At 53.2% G+C, this 20,061-nt stretch overlaps 1 protein-coding gene and 1 pseudogene across 3 annotated transcripts in view; one reads left to right on the top strand and one right to left on the bottom strand.

Moving 5' to 3' along the window:
* Window positions 1-20,061, bottom strand: part of LOC133359832 (receptor-type tyrosine-protein phosphatase beta-like) — a 425,084-nt gene that overhangs the window by 344,492 nt on the left and 60,531 nt on the right. Inside the window, exons 13-16 of one of the 3 annotated variants that reach the window (XM_061578373.1) lie at window positions 3,742-4,002; window positions 3,238-3,498; window positions 2,731-2,991; window positions 1,383-1,721 (exon numbers count right to left, since the gene is read on the bottom strand). The exons of 1 other annotated variant lie outside the window; for it this stretch is intronic. In XM_061578373.1, the coding sequence (XP_061434357.1) occupies window positions 1,383-1,721; window positions 2,731-2,991; window positions 3,238-3,498; window positions 3,742-4,002 (1,122 nt within the window). The remainder of the gene's footprint in view (window positions 1-1,382; window positions 1,722-2,730; window positions 2,992-3,237; window positions 3,499-3,741; window positions 4,003-20,061) is intronic. One more of the 3 variants, XM_061578374.1, reaches the window with a different exon arrangement.
* Window positions 10,144-10,210, top strand: LOC133360013 (U6 spliceosomal RNA; annotated as a pseudogene).

Below are 20,061 nucleotides of genomic sequence, written 5' to 3'. Positions count from 1 at the left end.
CCCTGGAGTCTACAAACGGAGTTTGCTAGACAGACAGGCACACTCCCGTACAACATTGTTCCAAGACATTTTGTTAATTGCATAATCTTACCAATGAATTCATTGAGATCTACTTTTGCTTTCAGGACATGTTTCTTTATTGCTGTTTGTATGAATATTTTCACATTAATTTTTAAGGACGTTTTCCTTTCGCCGTGTATGCTCGCTTTACTCTAAGGAATTAACTGATTGTTCTGTTACCCAGTTTAACAAACGTAATCATTGAGGGTTAAATGTACGGATCAATGAGGAGGACATTTCCAGGAGTACTGTGTTGACATTCCTAGCATAAGAGTTCGAATATTAGAGTGTTATGTTTTTGTTTAGAGATTGAAGTTGCTTAACACAGAAGAGTCTGAGTGGTGCCTTCCTAAGTTCATGCATAATAATCTTAATCATTAAAAGTTATAGCAAGAATCATTGTATTATCCTGATTGATAATACAACCTTAGACAACGAAGCCGAGCTTAATCAGCATACTTACATTGCACTTGAATAACTTGATACATTTCGATTTAAAGCTTTCGTGACTGCAGGGATTCACCTTCTTGGTTCTTTCGGTAAAGTCACGTAGAAGGGATGTACAAGTACACAGACTGTCGTAATTCAAAACCATTAGTTAATCCTCTACTGGATGAAGGCATGGACATTGCTTGACCATACTTTTTCATGCTGGAGGAGCTAGCAACAGTTCAGATACTGATATTTACCATAGCACAACACCCTAAATACGGTGCCCACTTCTCCAACCTAACAAGTGAGGCTTAAACAAAAATCCCTTGTAACCGTTTTTGAACAGCCAGTCGTCAGAGCAAGTGCTCTCAATGAGCAGCCATTTAAAGGGTCGCACCGCTCACAATGGAGTTGGTAAGGCCACTCCCGGAACCAGCCACTTTTTTTCCCTCCCCAGTGCTATACGTATGTAAGTGCACCGTACGTAGCCAATCATGCTGTATCGGAGGTGCTGGAGAAAGACAGATGCTGATGTTTAAACATTTCAGCAGGTGGTCATTTAAGGTACAGGCGAGTAAAACAAGGCCCAGAACTGAACTTAAGTTGTTGGGTGTACGATGACAACTTTGAACTCTTTAGAAAAATACCGCGTACAAAATGGTTGTTACTGGCAGGTCAGAAAGTTAGGACACAGTTTAGAAATTAAAATTACTGATACAGGTTAGTTTGGGTGGATGGGTGCCTGGACATGTTACCAGACGAGACCACCCAATTGTCTCCAAAATGCATTGCACCCATTTATGACGGGGAGACAGATGGATTTGCTCAAACATTTGGTACAAAACAACAATCACAACCACTCATGTTCCAATAAAAATGTATGAACTCACCGCTGACGGTCTTTGCTTTTCCTTGTAGAGTTTTACTGAACAGTTTTCCTGAATAGGTGGTGATATTGACTAAGTATTCAGTGTTCAGCTCCAGACGTCCAAGCATGGCAAATGTTAAATTTGTTCTTCCATTTCCTCGAGGCTCCGTAATTATTTCATTAAAATACATGGTAATGACATCGAGACTGTTGTTGAAGATGCCTATGGACTGCAATAGATCATTGTCGTTGATCACTTGCAGGAACAGCATGCTCCATACACCGTCGGGAAGAGACCAACTGCAGGATATATTCTCCGTGGAATATGGGAAGCAAGAAAAGTCTCTGACAGATGTTGGATCTGGGGGAAAAAGGTTGGTGAATGGGGTAGTTTGGGGGGGGATGAAGGATTGCTGAAGATGAAACTTACTGCTGATATTATCAATGAAGATTAATCAAACCCATTTGATTCATAACACAGTCGCAAAAAAATTGAGACATTGCAGGGGCTCAGTTATGAGCATGTGCGTGCATGTGAAACACAGTTGGTGCCTAAAATTGTCGACTACATTGGCAATGCGTCCGTGCCAACATTGGCCCTGATTCCCCTCGGTGCTCCTCTATATTTATTATCATGCGTTTAGAGTATTTGGCTGCTATAAGTTTCCACATGATGATAAACCACTTCGTTTATCTATCAATTATGATCGCCAGGCCGCTTCTGAAAAGAACTACATAGCTCAGTGGGCCTTACCTGGTACAATTAAACTAGTTTATCGTTGTGCGTGCCGAGGTAACATCTCTGTATGATGATAGATAGCCGGGCCTTTTATCGTGTGGCAACCTGGCTGTTGAGTTCACATCCCCTGGACGTTCACTATACTGACTCCCTATCTTTATTTAAATCGTGCATTAATATGCACTTATTTTAAACGAAATTTGCTATTCCTTCAATATTTTAGTTTGAGGTTTGATTTTATTGGGTTGAGCCTGCACGTGTGTGTTGTTTGTACATCGCCTTCTGACCTAGGAGCAAGGCGCGTTAGCAGTGTAAATTAATATTATTAAATCATTATTACCAGGCTCATAGATTACGTCTGCCTACTTTAAAACAGCCCAAATCACATCCTTACGTGTTTTTGACCTACTTATACCAAAAGAGAATACTGGCCTGTCAATATGACCAGTGTGAATCGTGTATGTCTATTTTAAAAACAGGGCCAATGGCAGCATTACATGGTGGTGAAACATTTTCCATACCAAATAATGTAATACAGTATATTATACGCAATGTACTTGTGGTATATAGTAGCATACACACTACTGTTTAAATTAATATAGTCCGATCAACAGACTGTATAGGTACTTACAAGTTCTGTCCATTACCACATCTGACCAATATGAGACAGACCCATCGGAAGCCTGCACAGACACGGAGTAGTTCATTCCAGGAACCAGGCCAGTAAATGTTGACGAGTTTGTGTAAATTGGGAATGTTGTAACCAAGTTTCCACTCGCAGTCTCTCTCAAGTAGGCCCAGTAGGAGAACGAGTCTGGGAGATAAGTCGTTCCTGAGACTGTCATGGTCGTGGTAGTCTTGCTAGTGATGGTTAAAACGATGTAACTTGACACTGAAATGGTCACATGCAAGCACGACATTTTAATAGCATGTTGGAGTTATTTTACAATAGTTAAAGCGAATAATGAGAAAGACCAATAGCAAACAATGTCAGCATCATGTGGTGGTGAAACGTTTTGAATACTAAATAAAGTAATACAACGTGTAATATATGCAATGCACTTGCAATATGTCGTAGCATACACTGATTACTGTCTATATTAATCTAGTCTGAACAATTGACCACAACGGAACTTACAGGTTCTGTCCATTACCACATCTGACCAATATGAGACAGACCCATCGGAAGCCTGCACAGATACAGAGTAGTTCCTTCCAGGAACCAAGCCAGTAAATGTTGTCACGTTTGAGTAAATCTGGAATGTTGTAACCAAGTTTCCACTCGCAGTCTCTCTCAAGTAGGCCCAGTAGGAGAACGAGTCTGGGAGATAAGTCGTTCCTGAGACTGTCATGGTCGTGGTAGTCTTCCTCGTGATGGTTAAAACGATGTAACTTGACACTGAAATGGCCACATGCAAGCAAGTCATTTTAATGGCATGTTTTAGTTATTTTACAATGGTTAACGCGAATCATGAGAAAGACCAATTGCAAACAATGGCAGCATCATGTGGTGAAACGTTTTGAATACTAAATAAAGTAATACAACGTGTAATATATGCAATGCACTTGTGATATATAGTAGCATACACATATTACTGTCTAAATTAATCTAGTCTGAACAATTGACCACAACGGAACTTACAGGTTCTGTCCATTACCACATCTGACCAATATGAGACAGACCCATCGGAAGCCTGCACAGATACAGAGTAGTTCCTTCCAGGAACCAAGCCAGTAAATGTTGTCACGTTTGAGTAAATCTGGAATGTTGTAACCAAGTTTCCACTCGCAGTCTCTCTCAAGTAGGCCCAGTAGGAGAACGAGTCTGGGAGATAAGTCGTTCCTGAGACTGTCATGGTCGTGGTAGTCTTCCTCGTGATGGTTAAAACGATGTAACTTGACACTGAAATGGCCACATGCAAGCAAGACATTTTAATGGCATGTGTGGGACAATAGGAATGGAACACTTTTAATTATTTCCTCGTGCAGCAATGGAGTAAAGTGTGGTTTTGTGAAGGTCCCTATGTGTTGTGCAGTACATAAATGCAGTGTGTACACCAGCATGTGATACTGAGTCGGGCCAGTAGGTGGCTGGCAGGGTTATTGAGTAACCAGACCTGAACACCAGTCGCGTGCTTAATGGTGACACGGTTGTGAAGTTTCTGTGTGTAACACACGTGCTGTTGCATTTTACAGGTAAAGAACCCAAATGTTGGTTTTGATGGTTATAGACATGTTCTAGTCTTTAAGCTTGGCTTTGAATTGGTAGATTGTGATATATTCAATAGGAGGGGGTTTAGGACTGTACACTGTAAAGGATGACATACTGTAGTTAACACTGGTAATTATTTAACCCTAATACTGTTTATTCTATAGCCATGCCCATGCACCCATAGTATGACTAATTGCAATGATATTAAGAATAGAACACATTTGCAATAGTAAGTTGTACAATGGTGACAAATACAGTACGTATACAGTACATATGCAGTGCAGATAATGGGTGTAAGATATCAGTATAAGTGGATGGTATGGATAGACATTCAGCTTAGGATTAAAGTATTATTCGAATAGTGAAGTTTAAAGGTTATGATTATAGACAAAGATAATTTATCAGCAGTGAAATGGATTTAAGGGAAACTGTTATTGAGTAACCTGAAACTATACACCAGTCACTTGGTTAATGGCGACTTGGTTGTGTTGTATATATGCCTTTTTCCAAAATTAATATTAAGACTAATTCGGCCAATATATACATATTTTTTTTATCAACCGCGGTGTAGCACGAGGCACAAACAAAAATTGTAACAACCCCCTCATGAGCAGCTGCCCCTCTTCACACTCGAGGCCAGAGAGCCGGAGAGGGAGGGGAGGGAGGGGAGGGAGCTCCGGGAGCTCCGGCAGTACATATGTAATGCGGGCGTAAATGGGCGGGGCGGATATGACGATCCGAGAGGGAGGAGTCAGGGTGACGTGGGGGAGAAGTTATAGCGGGGAGACAGGAAGCTATCTGGGGCAGTCGGGGGAGTGAAGGGTGGTGAACACGTTGGGTGGTCGCCGTGCCTCAGCCTGGTGGCTGAGGGGCTCATGACGGCGCCAGCCAGCGGGGTGGAAGAGAGAGTGGAGGATTGAGGTAGGAAATGGCGAGATAGCCATAGAGGCCACGAAGGGCTGACATTGGGAGGTGGCGAGATCGCCACGCACGGAGGAACAGGGAGCAGAGATGGAGCTGCTGGGGGAGCAGCCAGAGGGCTGTACCAAGAGCCTGCAGCGGAGCTGCAGGAGCGTGGAAGGCTACGGGAGCGAAGGCAGATGTGGGGCTGCCAGGGAGAGAGTCTCAGGAGGAGTGCCGTGTGGGAAGGAGAATGCGAACCCCAAATAAAGGACACGGAGTCAGCAAGAAGTGTCTGAGTCCTTTTATTACACTGGAGTCAGAAGTGAAACGGCATCTCAAAACACCTGAGAGAAAGAAGAAAAAAAATATTCCTGCTACATCATCCGACGACGACGACCTTCCTCAGACAGTGGACCTGCCTGCGATGGAAGAGGTGATCCGTTTTGGAACGAGTACGGGTCCGGGTGAGCAAGGTGTCGCCGCGTCGGTGGACCTGTCTGTGCCGGAGGACGCCAACTTACGATGGAGACAGATGGTGATGCAGATGGGGACCTTGAAAATCGTGCTGGCGCGACTGTGTGAGTTCACCACGCCGAGGACGACGTCGGGGAGGCCCGGTGGTGATCCGCAGGCCTCTGCCTTTCCTGCGCTGCCAGCGCCATCTGCCACGTGGCACGAAGACGCCATCTTGGGCGTGGCAGGGGAGAAAAGGCGGGAAGCCGCCATCTTGTCTTCACCGCGGCGGGAGGACGCCGCCATCTTCAACATCGCGGCGGAGAGGCAGCCTTGCGCTGCCATCTGGAGGTGCCACGGGGTGAGCAGCCTGCTGTGAGCTGCTGTTTTTCGAGGGGGTGCTGCGAGGAGAAGACGCCGATGCTGCAGCTGCTGGGGCGGGAGCTTCCCGTCCTGGCTCGGGTGCGTGACAACGGAGCCGTCAAGTCGCCGAACGAGTTCTGCGAGGCGTCTCAAGTTGCCACCCTGCCGTCCTCTTCTTGCTGCAGCCCCGGGCGAGTCATAACGATACGCACCCGGCCTTAACACACACCTCACTCATCTTTCGAGGGCCGGGGGGCTATTTTGGGTTTCTCTTATGACTCGATTGTGCGGAGCGCGGTTCGGACTGTGTGTATGTGTGTGTAATAACGATGAACGCGCTATCTGCTTGTTGCTTGGTGTCAATATAAGTGTGTGCGTGTGTTGAGAATGGACGGAGAGTCTGCTGTAGTTGCTGAGTGTCAAATTGTGTGTGTGGGCTGCTGCGTGGAGTTGTTATCTTGATGGTGAAGTTAATTATTAACTTGGGAGCGTCGGGTATCTTGCGCTGTATATTGTGGGTTACCTTGTGCGATGGGCTTAATTGGGAAAAAAAAATATATATATTTTTTTGGTGTATTGTGCTGCGAGGTGCTGTGTGCGATGCGATTGTTGCAAGAGAGAGAATAATTGTGTTGTTGCTGCAAAGTTACGACAGGATTAATGGTGTGTTGGTTGCCTGCAGATCTGCTTGCTATTGTGTTTAAATGTACGCGTGTGATCGCAATATGCTGATTGTATGTGCTGTTATACTGTTCTGTATGGTTATGGGGTGCGATGCAGTGGTTGATTATTGGAATTGGGATTGTTATTATATTGTGCGTACCTGTTGGAAATTGGTAACAAATTCGAGGGGGACCCAAAAATTTGGTTGTATGGTTGTTGTGCACACGAGATTGCGTGTATATTATAGAGGGGGACCATAAAATTTGGTTGTATGGGTGTTGTGCACACGAGATTGCGTGTATATTATAGAGGGGGACCCAAAAATTTGGTTGTATGGGTGTTGTGCACACGAGATTGCGTGTATATTATAGGGGTAATTGAGCTTTTTGAGAATGAGGGTGCGCGATGACGCCGTTGTGGGTGGTTTAGATGTTAATGCTAATGGGATCGTAAATTGGCGCCAAGTGGCGTCGCGTATTCGGTTGATCGCATGCAGCCACGAGTTGCTTTGCGAGTTGGGTTGTGTAACCAATGTGGTTGGTAAAATATTGGTTAAAAATTCCACGATATGACAGCTGTGCGCAGCAAGCTGGGGCTGTGCGTCTATCGTTGGTGGGGTTGTTATAACGTGACGGGGGATGCGTCTTGTGACCCCCAGCTAAGGGAAGCTGGGGTGCACTAATGGAGAAAACTGGCCACGTGTTCGCACGTTGGGCCGCCATTTTGCGCGCACGCGGGGTATGGCGACGATGCGCTTTGCGGAAAGGGCCGCCATTTTGAGTGCGCGCGAGAGATATTGCGCGAACGCGCTGGGCGAAGGGGGACGCCATTTTGAGCGTGCGGGAAAAACCGGGGTGGGGCAAATATTCCATCTGTTATGCCTGCCATTGTTGATTGGGTGATGCACGAGTTGTGGTCACATCGGGCTATGGCTGATGGCTGACCTGACAGCCCGGAGGCGAAACCTCCGTGGTATGTCTTAAACTAATGGGCCATGTGCTCATATGGCTCGGGGAGTCATGGTTCAGTTGTGCGGTGGCAGACTGAACCTGGTGTGCCGGGGGCTCACGGGATCTGGGTTAGGGTGTTATTGTCTCTATAAGAGAACATTGCCCCGTGGGGGGAGTACAGGGGGTCTGGCATTGCTGGGGGATGAACCTTCCCTGGGCTATAAAGCATCGGACTATACGAGGCTGGTGTGTGTCCATCTCTGATGGGATAGTAAGGGAGGAGCGTGGCCGAGTTGCTGCTCATCCCCGAAATTGCACTAGCTGAGAGTATGGTCAGTGGATGTTGCTGTGGGTTGACGACCACGGTGGGGGTTAGGGCGAGTTAAACATTACCGCTGGGGAGCGTGGCTCTCTCCACGCGAGGGTGTGCGATTAGGCGTTTTGTTGGGTTGCTGAGAGTGACCGTGGGTACATGCTGTGTACGTGCGATGTCTGTGCTGGTCCTCAAGGGAGGACTGCTGGTGGGTAAGAGCAGAAAATTTTGTTGTTGTTGTTGTCACGTGTAAATAATATTGTTGTTAAAATGTAAATACTGGGGCATCCATTGCGTTATTTTGGGTATTTATGGGGAGTTTTTTTTAAGCGGGCTGGATTTACATCATCTCCACTACCCTGAGGCCGGGTGGCTGTCGTGTACGACATGCGGATGTGCGTTGTTGTGCTGTGCCTCAGGGGATTGGATTCTCCTTCTCGTCACAGATTCTTCAGCTCCCGTCGCACTGGGTGTTACCTGGTGTGCTAGCTGGATGAGGACTTGAAGGAGCAATTGAGCACCGTTCGTCGTTCTGCTCTACCACTTGCTCTTTGACGTTGGACTTGAGCCGAGCGGATGGAACTGCAACATGGACACGCACTAAAACATCACATTTCTGGGTTGTGCGCGTTGGCCGTTCTTGCGTGTCAGTTGCCGTTTTTGTTCATTGTGCCATTCTTATTCTTGTTGTTGTTGTGCGGAGGACAGGCCGGTGTTCTGTTCCAGTTCCTGATACCTCCCCTTTCGTTGCTTGTGTTGTTGTTGTTATGATCTCCGTTGTGTCTGGGGGACTCCTGATTGTGATGCCTTCGCCCGCATTATTTTGTTCTGTTTCAGCCGAGGACGGCTGGGATTTTCTCTACGGGGGAGGGTAGTGTAATGCGGGCGTAAATGGGCGGGGCGGATATGACGATCCGAGAGGGAGGAGTCAGGGTGACGTGGGGGAGAAGTTATAGCGGGGAGACAGGAAGCTATCTGGGGCAGTCGGGGGAGTGAAGGGTGGTGAACACGTTGGGTGGTCGCCGTGCCTCAGCCTGGTGGCTGAGGGGCTCATGACGGCGCCAGCCAGCGGGGTGGAAGAGAGAGTGGAGGATTGAGGTAGGAAATGGCGAGATAGCCATAGAGGCCACGAAGGGCTGACATTGGGAGGTGGCGAGATCGCCACGCACGGAGGAACAGGGAGCAGAGATGGAGCTGCTGGGGGAGCAGCCAGAGGGCTGTACCAAGAGCCTGCAGCGGAGCTGCAGGAGCGTGGAAGGCTACGGGAGCGAAGGCAGATGTGGGGCTGCCAGGGAGAGAGTCTCAGGAGGAGTGCCGTGTGGGAAGGAGAATGCGAACCCCAAATAAAGGACACGGAGTCAGCAAGAAGTGTCTGAGTCCTTTTATTACACATATACTAAAATTGGAACGATACAGATGAAGTATTGGAAATGACGGCAGGAACTTCTTGACGGGTAACACACTTTTATTAAATCTTGACGTGTCACAATACAACGTGTGGTCTCCTTTCTTCTGACTATACACTCCACTTAACTCGTGTAGACTCTATACCTCTGGCTACACACACACTTCACTTAACTCGTGTAGACTCTATACCTCTGGCTACACACACTTCACTTAACTCGTGTAGACCCTATGCCTCTGGCTACACACAATGCACTTGACTCGTGTAGACCCTATGCCTCTGGCTACACACCATGCATTCGACTCGTGTAGACCCTATGCCTATGGCTACACACAATGCATTCGCCTCTGGGTTACACAGAGTCCCGGTCCCGTTAGGACAGCGGGACTAGGTACCGCAGGGCCCTATCTCTTCATCCCCGTCTTCAGTCTTCGCTGGTTACATACTGCCTTTACGCCTGTGTGCATCCCCTTTTATAGCCCCTGCTCACGGGAGACGGAGCTGATGCGGACGTCGACGTGAGCATCGCTCCTTAGTTAACCAATGACGACGCGCTATCTCTACGATCCGTTTTCCCCAGCGCGTGTTAACACTACTCAACCAATCACACCGCGCTGCCACCCGATCACTCCCTCTCAGCGCGTCACCGGCACACAGCCAATCAGCACCACGTAACCCACGACCCCGCGCTGACCCCTGATCCTCCACCGTCAGCGCGCGTCACCACATACACAGCCAATCACTACGCGCTGGCACACGATCCCTACCCCAGCGCGTATCACCACTACACAGAGAAGATGGCCCCTATGCAAGGATGACACGCAAATTCGTGAAGCATTCCATATTTGTGTTTCTTGTTGGTGTCTATGAACACAGTAACACAATGGGACTAATGTTACACGGGAAACCCGCGTTATATCTTTGATTTAAAAAAAGGGAGCACATAAGCAAAAAAAATAGAAGTTGAAAAAATGTACGAAAAAAATACTGAGCATCTTTCTCGTCTGATCGTTAAAAAAAAAGAACCATAAAAGAAAAGAAAAAACACCGCTAGGGAAGGTGGGGGCGCTGAGGGGGCACACCGGGGGCGCACCGGGGGCCATCTGGAGCAAACTTCCTTTGTTGGCGGAATGGCTCGAGGAAGAAAATTATCACCCCCAATAAAGTAGAACAAACACACACACACACGGACACACATACCACTCCCCCCCCCCAACAGCAAAGCGACATCAAAGGAAATTCGGGTCCTTTGCGAGAAGACGCGCGAAGAGGGGAGGGAATTTCACGTTTTTTTGTTTAAGCTTGAACACAGATCGTGCAGTCTCAGTATTCTCGCGACGGAGACTTGCGAGGGAGGATTGCAAGGGGCAGGCTTCGGGGCATGGCCTCGAGACCAACCATGGGTGTCGCCTCGCCGAGTGAAGGGGCATGTGTTGTTAAGAGCTGAGTTCGGCATGAGCCAACAGAGTATCACTGAAAGTTTTATTCTACAATTATCCTGATGTGTTGAGTCGCTAGCAAAGTCAAAGATTGCGATAAGTTGGATTGCACTAAGCTTTCCCAGTCGGCGAAGAGGTGTGCGAATACAATTACAAGTTTTGAGAGTGAATTCCAGCAGCTGCAGCTGGAGTTGCGCTAATGAGCAATCAACCGGGAGGAAGGGCGGAAAGCGCCAAGCATCGACCAAGCGAGCATCGCACAGGACCAGCAACAAAGGACACGCTGCAAGTGCAATCGTACATTGCCAGATAGCACGGAGCAAGAGAGAGACCGCACCACCAGCGCCACCAAACAAGAGTGTCGGCGCCGGTAACCAGCGGATGAGCGACGAGAGCCATCGTGCATCGCCAGAGAGAACGGAGCAGTGGAAAGAGCCTGAGACAACGCAGCCCTGAAGTAAGGGCGGGTGTCCGTGTGAAGCTGGCAGCTGCACGATCAAAGAGAGAGCACGGAGCAGTGGAAAGAGCCCGACCTGCCGCTCGTGAGCAAGAGTGTCAGCGCCAGGGAGAGCGGCGTGTGTTCGACTACACACACCGACCTGCACCAGCTGGGAACCAAGGCATCCAGCAGTGGAGAGCAACATTGCTGCTGCCTCAAAGAGAATGAGCAAGAGTGAGGAACGGCGGCCCAGCGGACGAGCTGTGCGCACTATCTGACGACGGAATCATCGCGCACCGCCGACGGCGAGCGTCGTGCCGACTCGTCAACCAGCTGCGGAGAGAGCCGGAAGCTAACGGCAAACCCGCCCGGGTGAGAGAGCGAGAGAGAGCAAGCAGCTGTTCGTATGCCCCTCCCCCACCCTCACAAGCTCGCAACACAGCGCCCGGCGTCTGCTTAATACAAATATTTATCAAGGGACAATCCAACACACACACACATCAAACCAACCCGAGCCAATCATAAGAAGACTAATTATAAGAGTGCATGAACCATTAGCTGATCGTGAAGACATTGGTGCTCATTGAGTGATAATAATACGGTCGTTTATAAGTACATTAGTCGTTATATTATTATTATATCTTTTTTAATCGCGTAAAATTACTGTGATGCCGCCGCCACGAAGCCGTTCAGCAGGCGCCCCATCCCCGACCTCGCCACCACCAAGCAACAGAGCCAACCCCTTGTCCCCCTCACCTCACCTCACATGAACACACCCGCACGCATCCCCCCCCCCCCCCCATAGAGCTCCGAGGGGAGGTCACCTGGCCCACCGGTTTTTATCCGAGAAATCCTTATCGGGATTAACTCTCACGGTTTCCGGCGATCAGGGAATTGGATGACCTCCCCCGTGCTACATTGCGCCGCGGCGCTGCGACCGTCTTTAATATGGTGTGGTCGCGGCGTGGGGCATTCGGCCACCGCGGTTTTGGCGCATTTCCCCTCACACACACCCCCACGGGTCGACGAGACAGACGGAGGAGGGAGGGGACAGCATGAATAGCGGGACCGCAGGGGCTCTTGCGCATAGTCATGGAGGGTTGGGATCATTACGCTTGAGCGCGCAGGCCCCATTGTTAGGAAGGGTAAGGGATTAATTAGGATTTACGCCGCCAACGCCGCTCACTGATTAGCAGATCAAAAGCGCCCGGAACCGCCGTGCGCGGGCTCGAGGTGCACGAGCCCATTGTTCAGCGCAGCATCCCTTTGAGGTAGGGAAGATAAAAAGGGGGGCGCAAAGGGGAAATCGCGCTCTTCTCTCCAGGCCAGCGGACCAGCAGCAGCTCCAGCCAGCGACCCGGACGTCCGTGCGACGCATCGAGGTGCGCTGTTAGCGCAGAGAGCAGCGAACCTCCGCGGGCACCAAACAGTGAGTGTGGAGGTGAAGTAGGGTAGCGTAAGCCGATAAATAGGGAATAGGTACAGGTTTGGGTGGAATAGGCCAGCCTCGTCGACTCACTGATTCAACATCAATTCGCAGGTAGCATATAATAAATCATTAATAGCGAAGCGTGGTCTCGCCTGATCTTGTCGTGCAGTGTGAGCGTGTGGGTGCGCGTGTGTACGCAGTGATCCTGTAGTGCTGCGGCTCGCCTCGGGGGAGCGCTGCGCAGAGCGGTGCGAGAGTGGGTGTCGTGTGTGCTCACTCCGTGTGTGATACAGGTGCGCGATCGTAACTTGAGTAGTCTGTGTGGAGTTGGAGTGCACGAAGCGGTGTGTGTGTGTGTGCGTACGTTCGTTACGTGTCGGATACGGATGCGCATTGGTAACGTGCCGCACAGGGCTATACTGCGAGCACGGCGTTTGATTGATGATGATGTGCGCACGTATGCTCGCAGCGTGGGAGCGCGGCGCGAGGCTGTAACAGTAGGGGCGTCGCGTTCGAATGCCGGCGAAACCGTAGCGGGTAATAGGGAGGTGGGGTAACGTAAACGAAATAGGGGATGCAGGCGGGAGGGACCCCGGGGGCCAACGGCCCCCACATATTGGTGTCAGAAACGGGACGATCCCCCGCACCCCCAAGGGAAAGAGGCCCCCCAACCCAGGTTAAAATCAAATGCACATTTACGGGCAAAGGAATTCCATCATGGAAATCGTTTGCCCGCAGCATCAGGGGGGCTAAAAAGGTTAATGGGTGGTCGGATGAGGAGGCGTTGCAGCAGTTAGAGATACATTTAGATGGGCGAGCAGCTGACTTTGTGGAGCTTTGCCCGCAAGCGCACAAACTCAGTGGGAAAAATTAATGTGCGAACTCGAACGGCGCTTCGGCGCCTATGACGAGGAGGAGGCACAGGCGGCCTTAGAGGCACGCCGCCGTCAGCCCGGCGAGGATCTGCGAGATTACGCCGAGGACGTACGCATGTTGACCCAGCTCGCGTACCCGGAGCACGAGGCGAAAGTAATTGAGAGCCTCGCCGCCGGGAAGGTCCAGTGATATTTGGCACGCACCCCGTGGTGGCAGCCAAATATAGACGGTGCACGCCTCTCCTTTAACACACTTGTTGAGCGCGCGCGTAAATGCGAGAAGCTCTCTGGTGAGCGCGCGCAGCCTCGAGGGAGGGGACGAGAGTGCGCCGTAGCGAGCCTACTCTCGGACGAGGAGGAGGAGCTCGCCATCGCAGTAAGGGGACGGGCAAGGGAGCCCCAGAGACCCAGCGAGACTACCCCGGGGTGGGTAGCCGGGTTATAGACCGGCATGGGAGATATTGCTGGCCAGGTACACCAAGTACGCGAGGAAACGAATAAAAATATGACCAAACTGCAATCCTTCGTTGAGACCGTCCGATCCGAGATGGGGGAACTAGACTCCACGGTAGGAGGGCTAACTGGAAGGATAGCGCGACTAGAAGCAGAGTATGAGCAGCAGCGCACTGGGGAAGGAGGGAGTGGGCAGAGAGCCCACTACGGAGCCGCCACCCCTCCCCGGGCGTGTTATGTGTGCGATCGGCGAGGGCATCTCAGGAGGGACTGTCCCCAGGTCGCCCGAGCTAGACAAGAGCTAAGGTCAAACACTAAGGCCCCCCTAGAGAGGGGACCACCGGGGGGTGAAATCGACGTAGCCCCAACACAAACAAGCTGTGAGAATAATGGCGAGCGAGTGATCTCCACACAGGTTCCAGCAACAACGCCCACGGAAACGGTGACTCCTGGCGACTGGCTACGGGAGCTGGTGGCGGGGATCACGGGGGCCACGTCGCTGGTGGAAGGGGAGGTTAACGGAGTGCGTACCCGAATCCTGCTGGACACGGGGGCGGTGGCCTCGCTCGTGAGCGCAGCGCACTGCAGCGCGATCGGGGTCGACGTGCGTCACCTGCAGGCCCCGGACCGAGCGCTGCACACTGCGAGCGGAGCCAGAATGGGGCTGCTGGGGAGAGCCACCCTAGAGGTCCGCATAGGCAGCCAGGTGTGCACGCAGGAGTTCTACGTGTCGAGTGCGTTGTGTCACGAGTGTATCGCAGGCACCGACCTCCTAGAACGGTTGGGACTCAACGTGCAACCCCGCCAGCGATGCGCCACCATGGAGAGCAACGGCGAGCGGATACCGTTCCTGGGACGAGAAACAACGCGCCTCCGCTTTGCACCTGTGGCCGCTATCCTGGCGACGGCAGTCACCATCGGCCCGCTCACCGAGATGCTGGTGCCGGTGGCAACATCCCCCACCGACCCCGCGCTCCGACCATCAGGGGAGGTAATGCTAACTCCTCACCCGGAGTTGGCAAAACGGTATGGGGTTGTGGGATCCGCCACGTTGGTAAACGCAGATGGGGACCGAATGTTTATGCGGATGTTTAACCCCCACAATACCCCAGCGATACTGCGACGGCGCACCCCGATAGCCACAGTAAACCCCCTGCACGCACGCCACTCTAACGACTCGGTGTTCGCACTCTGGGCTGAGGACCCCGGTCGTCCTGAGGGTGAGCAGGACCTGGCCTGGCGAGTCGGCTTGACTCCCCGAGCCGAGGTCGTTCCCCTGCTCGACGCGTTACATGTACCATGGGCGGACTTATCTAAGGGAGAGGCCGATCGGCTGCGCGAGTTACTGCGGGAGTATGCCGACGTGTTCAGCGAACACGACTCGGACGTTGGTCGGACCGACCTTGTTAAGCACCAAATTGACACCGGTGCAGCCCGACCCATCAAACTCCCTGCATACCGAGTGGGCGCACCCGAACGCACCCAGATCAAAGAGGCGGTTGGGGACATGCTTCGCGATAACATAATTCAACCCTGGGCGAGCCCCTGGTCAGCCCCGGTGGTACTCGTAACGAAAAAGGATGGGTCAACCCGGTTCTGCGTCGATTACCGTAAACTGAACGCAGTCACGCTCGGCGATGCCTTCCCCATACCCCGCATCGACGACACTTTTGACAGCCTCGCCGGAGCGCGATATTTTTCCACCCTCGATCTCGCGTCCGGGTACTGGCAGGTGGAGATGGCGGAGGAGGATCGGCCGAAAACCGCATTCACCACCCCGATGGGACTATTCGAGTTTCGAGTACTCCCGTTCGGACTCACCAATGCACCCGCGACGTTCCAGCGGCTGATGGAGTTGGTGATGCGGGGTTTGCAATGGGAACAGTGCCTGATTTACTTGGACGATGTGATCGTGTTCAGTAGATCTTTGTCTGAGCATTGGTCCAGGCTACGAGAGGTGTTCCAGCGACTGCGAGCGGCTCATCTCAAGCTCAAGCCACGTAAGTGTTACATCGCACAACGCGAGGTGGGGTACCTCGGGCATCGCGTCAGCGAGGCAGGCGTGCGCACCGATCCGGAGAAGGTACGCGCCGTAGTGGAGTGGCCACAGCCAAGGAATCTGACGGAGATCAGATCATTTTTGGGGCTCGCCACCTATTATTGTCGATTTGTAAAGGGATTCAGCGAGATTGCACGCCCCCTCACCCAACTCGCCTCCCCTAAGCACCCCTATCAGTGGACGGGGGCCTGCCAGACGGCCTTCACCACTCTCAAAGACCACCTCACCCACGCCCCCACCCTCGCTTTCCCCGATTTTACCACCGATTTTATTTTGGACACCGACGCCTGCAGCAGCGGGCTGGGCGCGGTGTTGTCACAGGTACAGGATGGGACGGAACGAGTCATCGCGTACGCCAGCCGGACCCTGAGTGGGGCCGAGCTGAACTATTGCGTGACCCGCCAAGAGTTGTACGCCGTGATTTTCGCATGTAAGCAGTTCCGGCCGTATTTGTACGGCAGGAGATGTCGCGTACGCACTGACCATTATGCTCTTCAGTTCCTTCTTACATTCAAGGAGCCGCGGGGGCAGATGGCCCGTTGGTTGGCGCAGTTGCAGGAGTACAACCTGCAAATCGAGTATCGGGCTGGCCGGACGCATGCAAACGCGGACGCCTTGTTGAGGCGGCCCACGGTGTACGCCGAGACAAGGGCGGAGGAGGCCTGCCCGTGTTTCACGGGGGGACGCTGCCGGCAGGCAACGGACCCCCGAGAGGCCGCGGCCACTGACCCCCCCCCAGCGAGAGAGAGTGCTGTGTGCGCCACAGAGACCCTCACAGGTGGCACCGAGGATCCCGTCGACCGCCCGGCAAGCGCGGGACCCGCAGCCCAGGACCCGATCGGACGGATCCAGGAGGACGTCGGCTGCGCCTTCCCGGGCCTAAACGACGAGCAGCTGAGACAGACCCAGCAGCGAGATCTAGATCTGGCGGCAGTGGAGGCGGCACTGCGGGAGGAAAAGAGCGCCCTACCAGGACCCTGGAGCGGTTTGTATGCCCGGTTGTGTGTGCAGAACGGAGTGGTACGGGAGTTAACCGAGGCCGGCCAGCCGGGGTGCATCTGTGTTCCTGCCCAGGTGCGACCCCAGCTGCTACGGCTGATGCATGACCACCCACTCGGGGGCCACGATGGGGAACGACGCACTCGAGAGACCCTGCGTCGCCAGTATCTCTGGCCCAAATTGGCACAAGACGTGGCGTCCTGGGTACAGGGCTGCCGCGCCTGTCAGCAGTGCGGGCCGAAACCGGCACGATACCAGGTACCCCTAAGGCCGTTCCGCATCAGCCGCACGAATCAGCTGGTCGGGATCGATCTACAGGGGCCATTCCCACGATCCCATCGAGGCAACCGGTATATTCTAGTTGCAGTAGAGTATTTCACCCGCTACCCCGTGGCAGTGGCCATCCCTGATAAAACGGCCTTGGTGGTGGCCCGGGCATTCGTGGAACATTATGTACTCAAGCACGGGATCCCAGAACGAGTCTTCACCGACCAGGGTAGCGAGTTCGAGGCCGAGCTGTTCCAGGCACTGTGCCGAGAATTCGGAATCCAGAAGGACCGAACCACAGCGTACCACCCCCAGGCGAATGGTATGGTAGAACGCATGAATCAGACCCTAGCGGGGAAACTCAAATGTATGGCGGCTGCAAATCAACGGGATTGGGACGAACACCTCCCCTACGCCCTTTTCGCCTACGCCACCACCGTACACACGTCGACGGGACAAACCCCGTTTTTAATGATGTTCGGCCGTGAGTCTCGTTTACCCGCAGATCTGCTATTCGGCGTCCCTTCCACCCAGCCGGAGGAGGGAAGCCGCCCCGTGGAACACCTGTTGGAGACCCTGCGAGAAGCCCGAGGCCGAGCATACCCGCAAGGGGAAGCCCCGCGCATCGGCGGCAGGAACAGGGCACCCGACCCCGCATGGAACCCCCCTTATTCCTGACAGGCGCTAAGGTGTGGCTACACACTCCTCGCGTCGGGGCCGGGCAGGTGGGGAAACTGACGACCTACTGGCGGGGACCCTGGACCGTGGTGCGGCAGATATCCCCCTGGACGGTACTAATTTATGGCGGGGAGGGGGGTCGAGAGACGGTGGTCAATGTCCGCCGCTTAAAACCGTGGAAAGCGGCCACGGCGAGAGAGAACCCCGTCACCCGAAGGCCCCGAAATCCCAGAGTACCCGCACCCCTCGTGTTGGGGGGCCTCGTACACTACATGGGCCCCGCCAGACCCCCGAGACGCCCCGATCCAGTCCGGAGACGGCGAGGACGACGGGCCCTAGACCCCTCCGCTGCCTGAGTTTGTGCCCCAGCCCACAGGTGCCGGAGGACGGGGAGAGCCGCTGGAGTGGAGGAGGAGGCCGCCGCAGGAGCTGCAGAGGACGGAACCACCCGCCCCAAGGCCAGCCACCAGGTCCGGACGGATCCCCCGGACCCCGCAACGTTTCCTCGTGGGCGCGGCCCAAGCGAGGTGCTCCAGTCAACCCGGGACGGGGACTGGCACCTCGGGGGGCTATGTGATGCCGCCGCCACGAAGCCGTTCGGCAGGCGCCCCATCCCCGACCTCGCCACCACCAAGCAACAGAGCCAACCCCTTGTCCCCCTCACCTCACCTCACATGAACACACCCGCACGCATTTCCCCCCCCCCCCATAGAGCTCCAAGGGGAGGTCACCTGGCCGACCGGTTTTTATCCGAGAAATCCTTATCGGGATTAACTCTCACGGTTTCCGGCGATCAGGGAATTGGATGACCTCCCCCGTGCTACATTGCGCCGCGGCGCTGCGACCGTCCTTAATATGGTGTGGTCGCGGCGTGGGGCATTCGGCCACCGCGGTTGAGGCGCATTTCCCCTCACACACACCCCCACGGGTCGACGAGACAGACGGAGGAGGGAGGGGACAGCATGAATAGCGGGACCGCAGGGGCTCTTGCGCATAGTCATGGAGGGTTGGGATCATTACGCTTGAGCGCGCAGGCCCCATTGTTAGGAAGGGTAAGGGATTAATTAGGATTTACGCCGCCAACGCCGCTCACTGATTAGCAGATCAAAAGCGCCCGGAACCGCCGTGCACGGGCTCGAGGTGCACGAGCCCATTGTTCAGCGCAGCATCCCTTTGAGGTAGGGAGGATAAATAGGGGGGCGCAAAGGGGAAATCGCGCTCTTCTCTCCAGGCCAGCGGACCAGCAGCAGCTCCAGCCAGCGACCCGGACGTCCGTGCGACGCATCGAGGTGCGCTGTTAGCGCAGAGAGCAGCGAACCTCCGCGGGCACCAAACAGTGAGTGGGGAGGTGAAGTAGGGTAGCGTAAGCCGATAAATAGGGAATAGGTACAGGTTTGGGTGGAATAGGCCAGCCTCGTCGACTCACTGAATCAACATCAATTCGCAGGTAGCATATAATAAATCATTAATAGCGAAGCGTGGTCTCGCGTGATCTTGTCGTGCAGTGTGAGCGTGTGGGTGCGCGTGTGTACGCAGTGATCCTGTAGTGCTGCGGCTCGCCTCGGGGGAGCGCTGCGCAGAGCGGTGCGAGAGTGGGTGTCGTGTGTGCTCACTCCGTGTGTGATACAGGTGCGCGATCGTAACTTGAGTAGTCCGTGTGGAGTTGGAGTGCACGAAGCGGTGTGTGGTGTGTGCGTACGTTCGTTACGTGTCGGATACGGATGCGCATTGGTAACGTGCCGCACAGGGCTATACTGCGAGCACGGCGTTTGATTGATGATGATGTGCGCACGTATGCTCGCAGCGTGGGAGCGCGGCGCGAGGCTGTAACAGTAGGGGCGTCGCGTTCGAATGCCGGCGAAACCGTAGCGGGTAATAGGGAGGTGGGGTAACGTAAACGAAATAGGGGATGCATGCGGGAGGGACCCCGGGGGCCAACGGCCCCCACATTACCAATAGATTAATCGATGCAAACTAAACTTTTGAAAACGTGTTACGAATCTACACGCTCACAGGGAGAATATTGTGTTAAAACCTTTCTTTTGATCACAGAATCTTGCCC

Source organism: Lethenteron reissneri, chromosome 66, assembly GCF_015708825.2.
Source record: "Lethenteron reissneri isolate LAM-NWPU_2019-01 chromosome 66, ASM1570882v1, whole genome shotgun sequence".
Lineage (NCBI taxonomy): Eukaryota > Metazoa > Chordata > Hyperoartia > Petromyzontiformes > Petromyzontidae > Lethenteron > Lethenteron reissneri.
The sequence above is the reverse complement of the archived record's forward strand: the minus strand, read 5'-3'. Positions and strand labels throughout refer to the sequence as shown.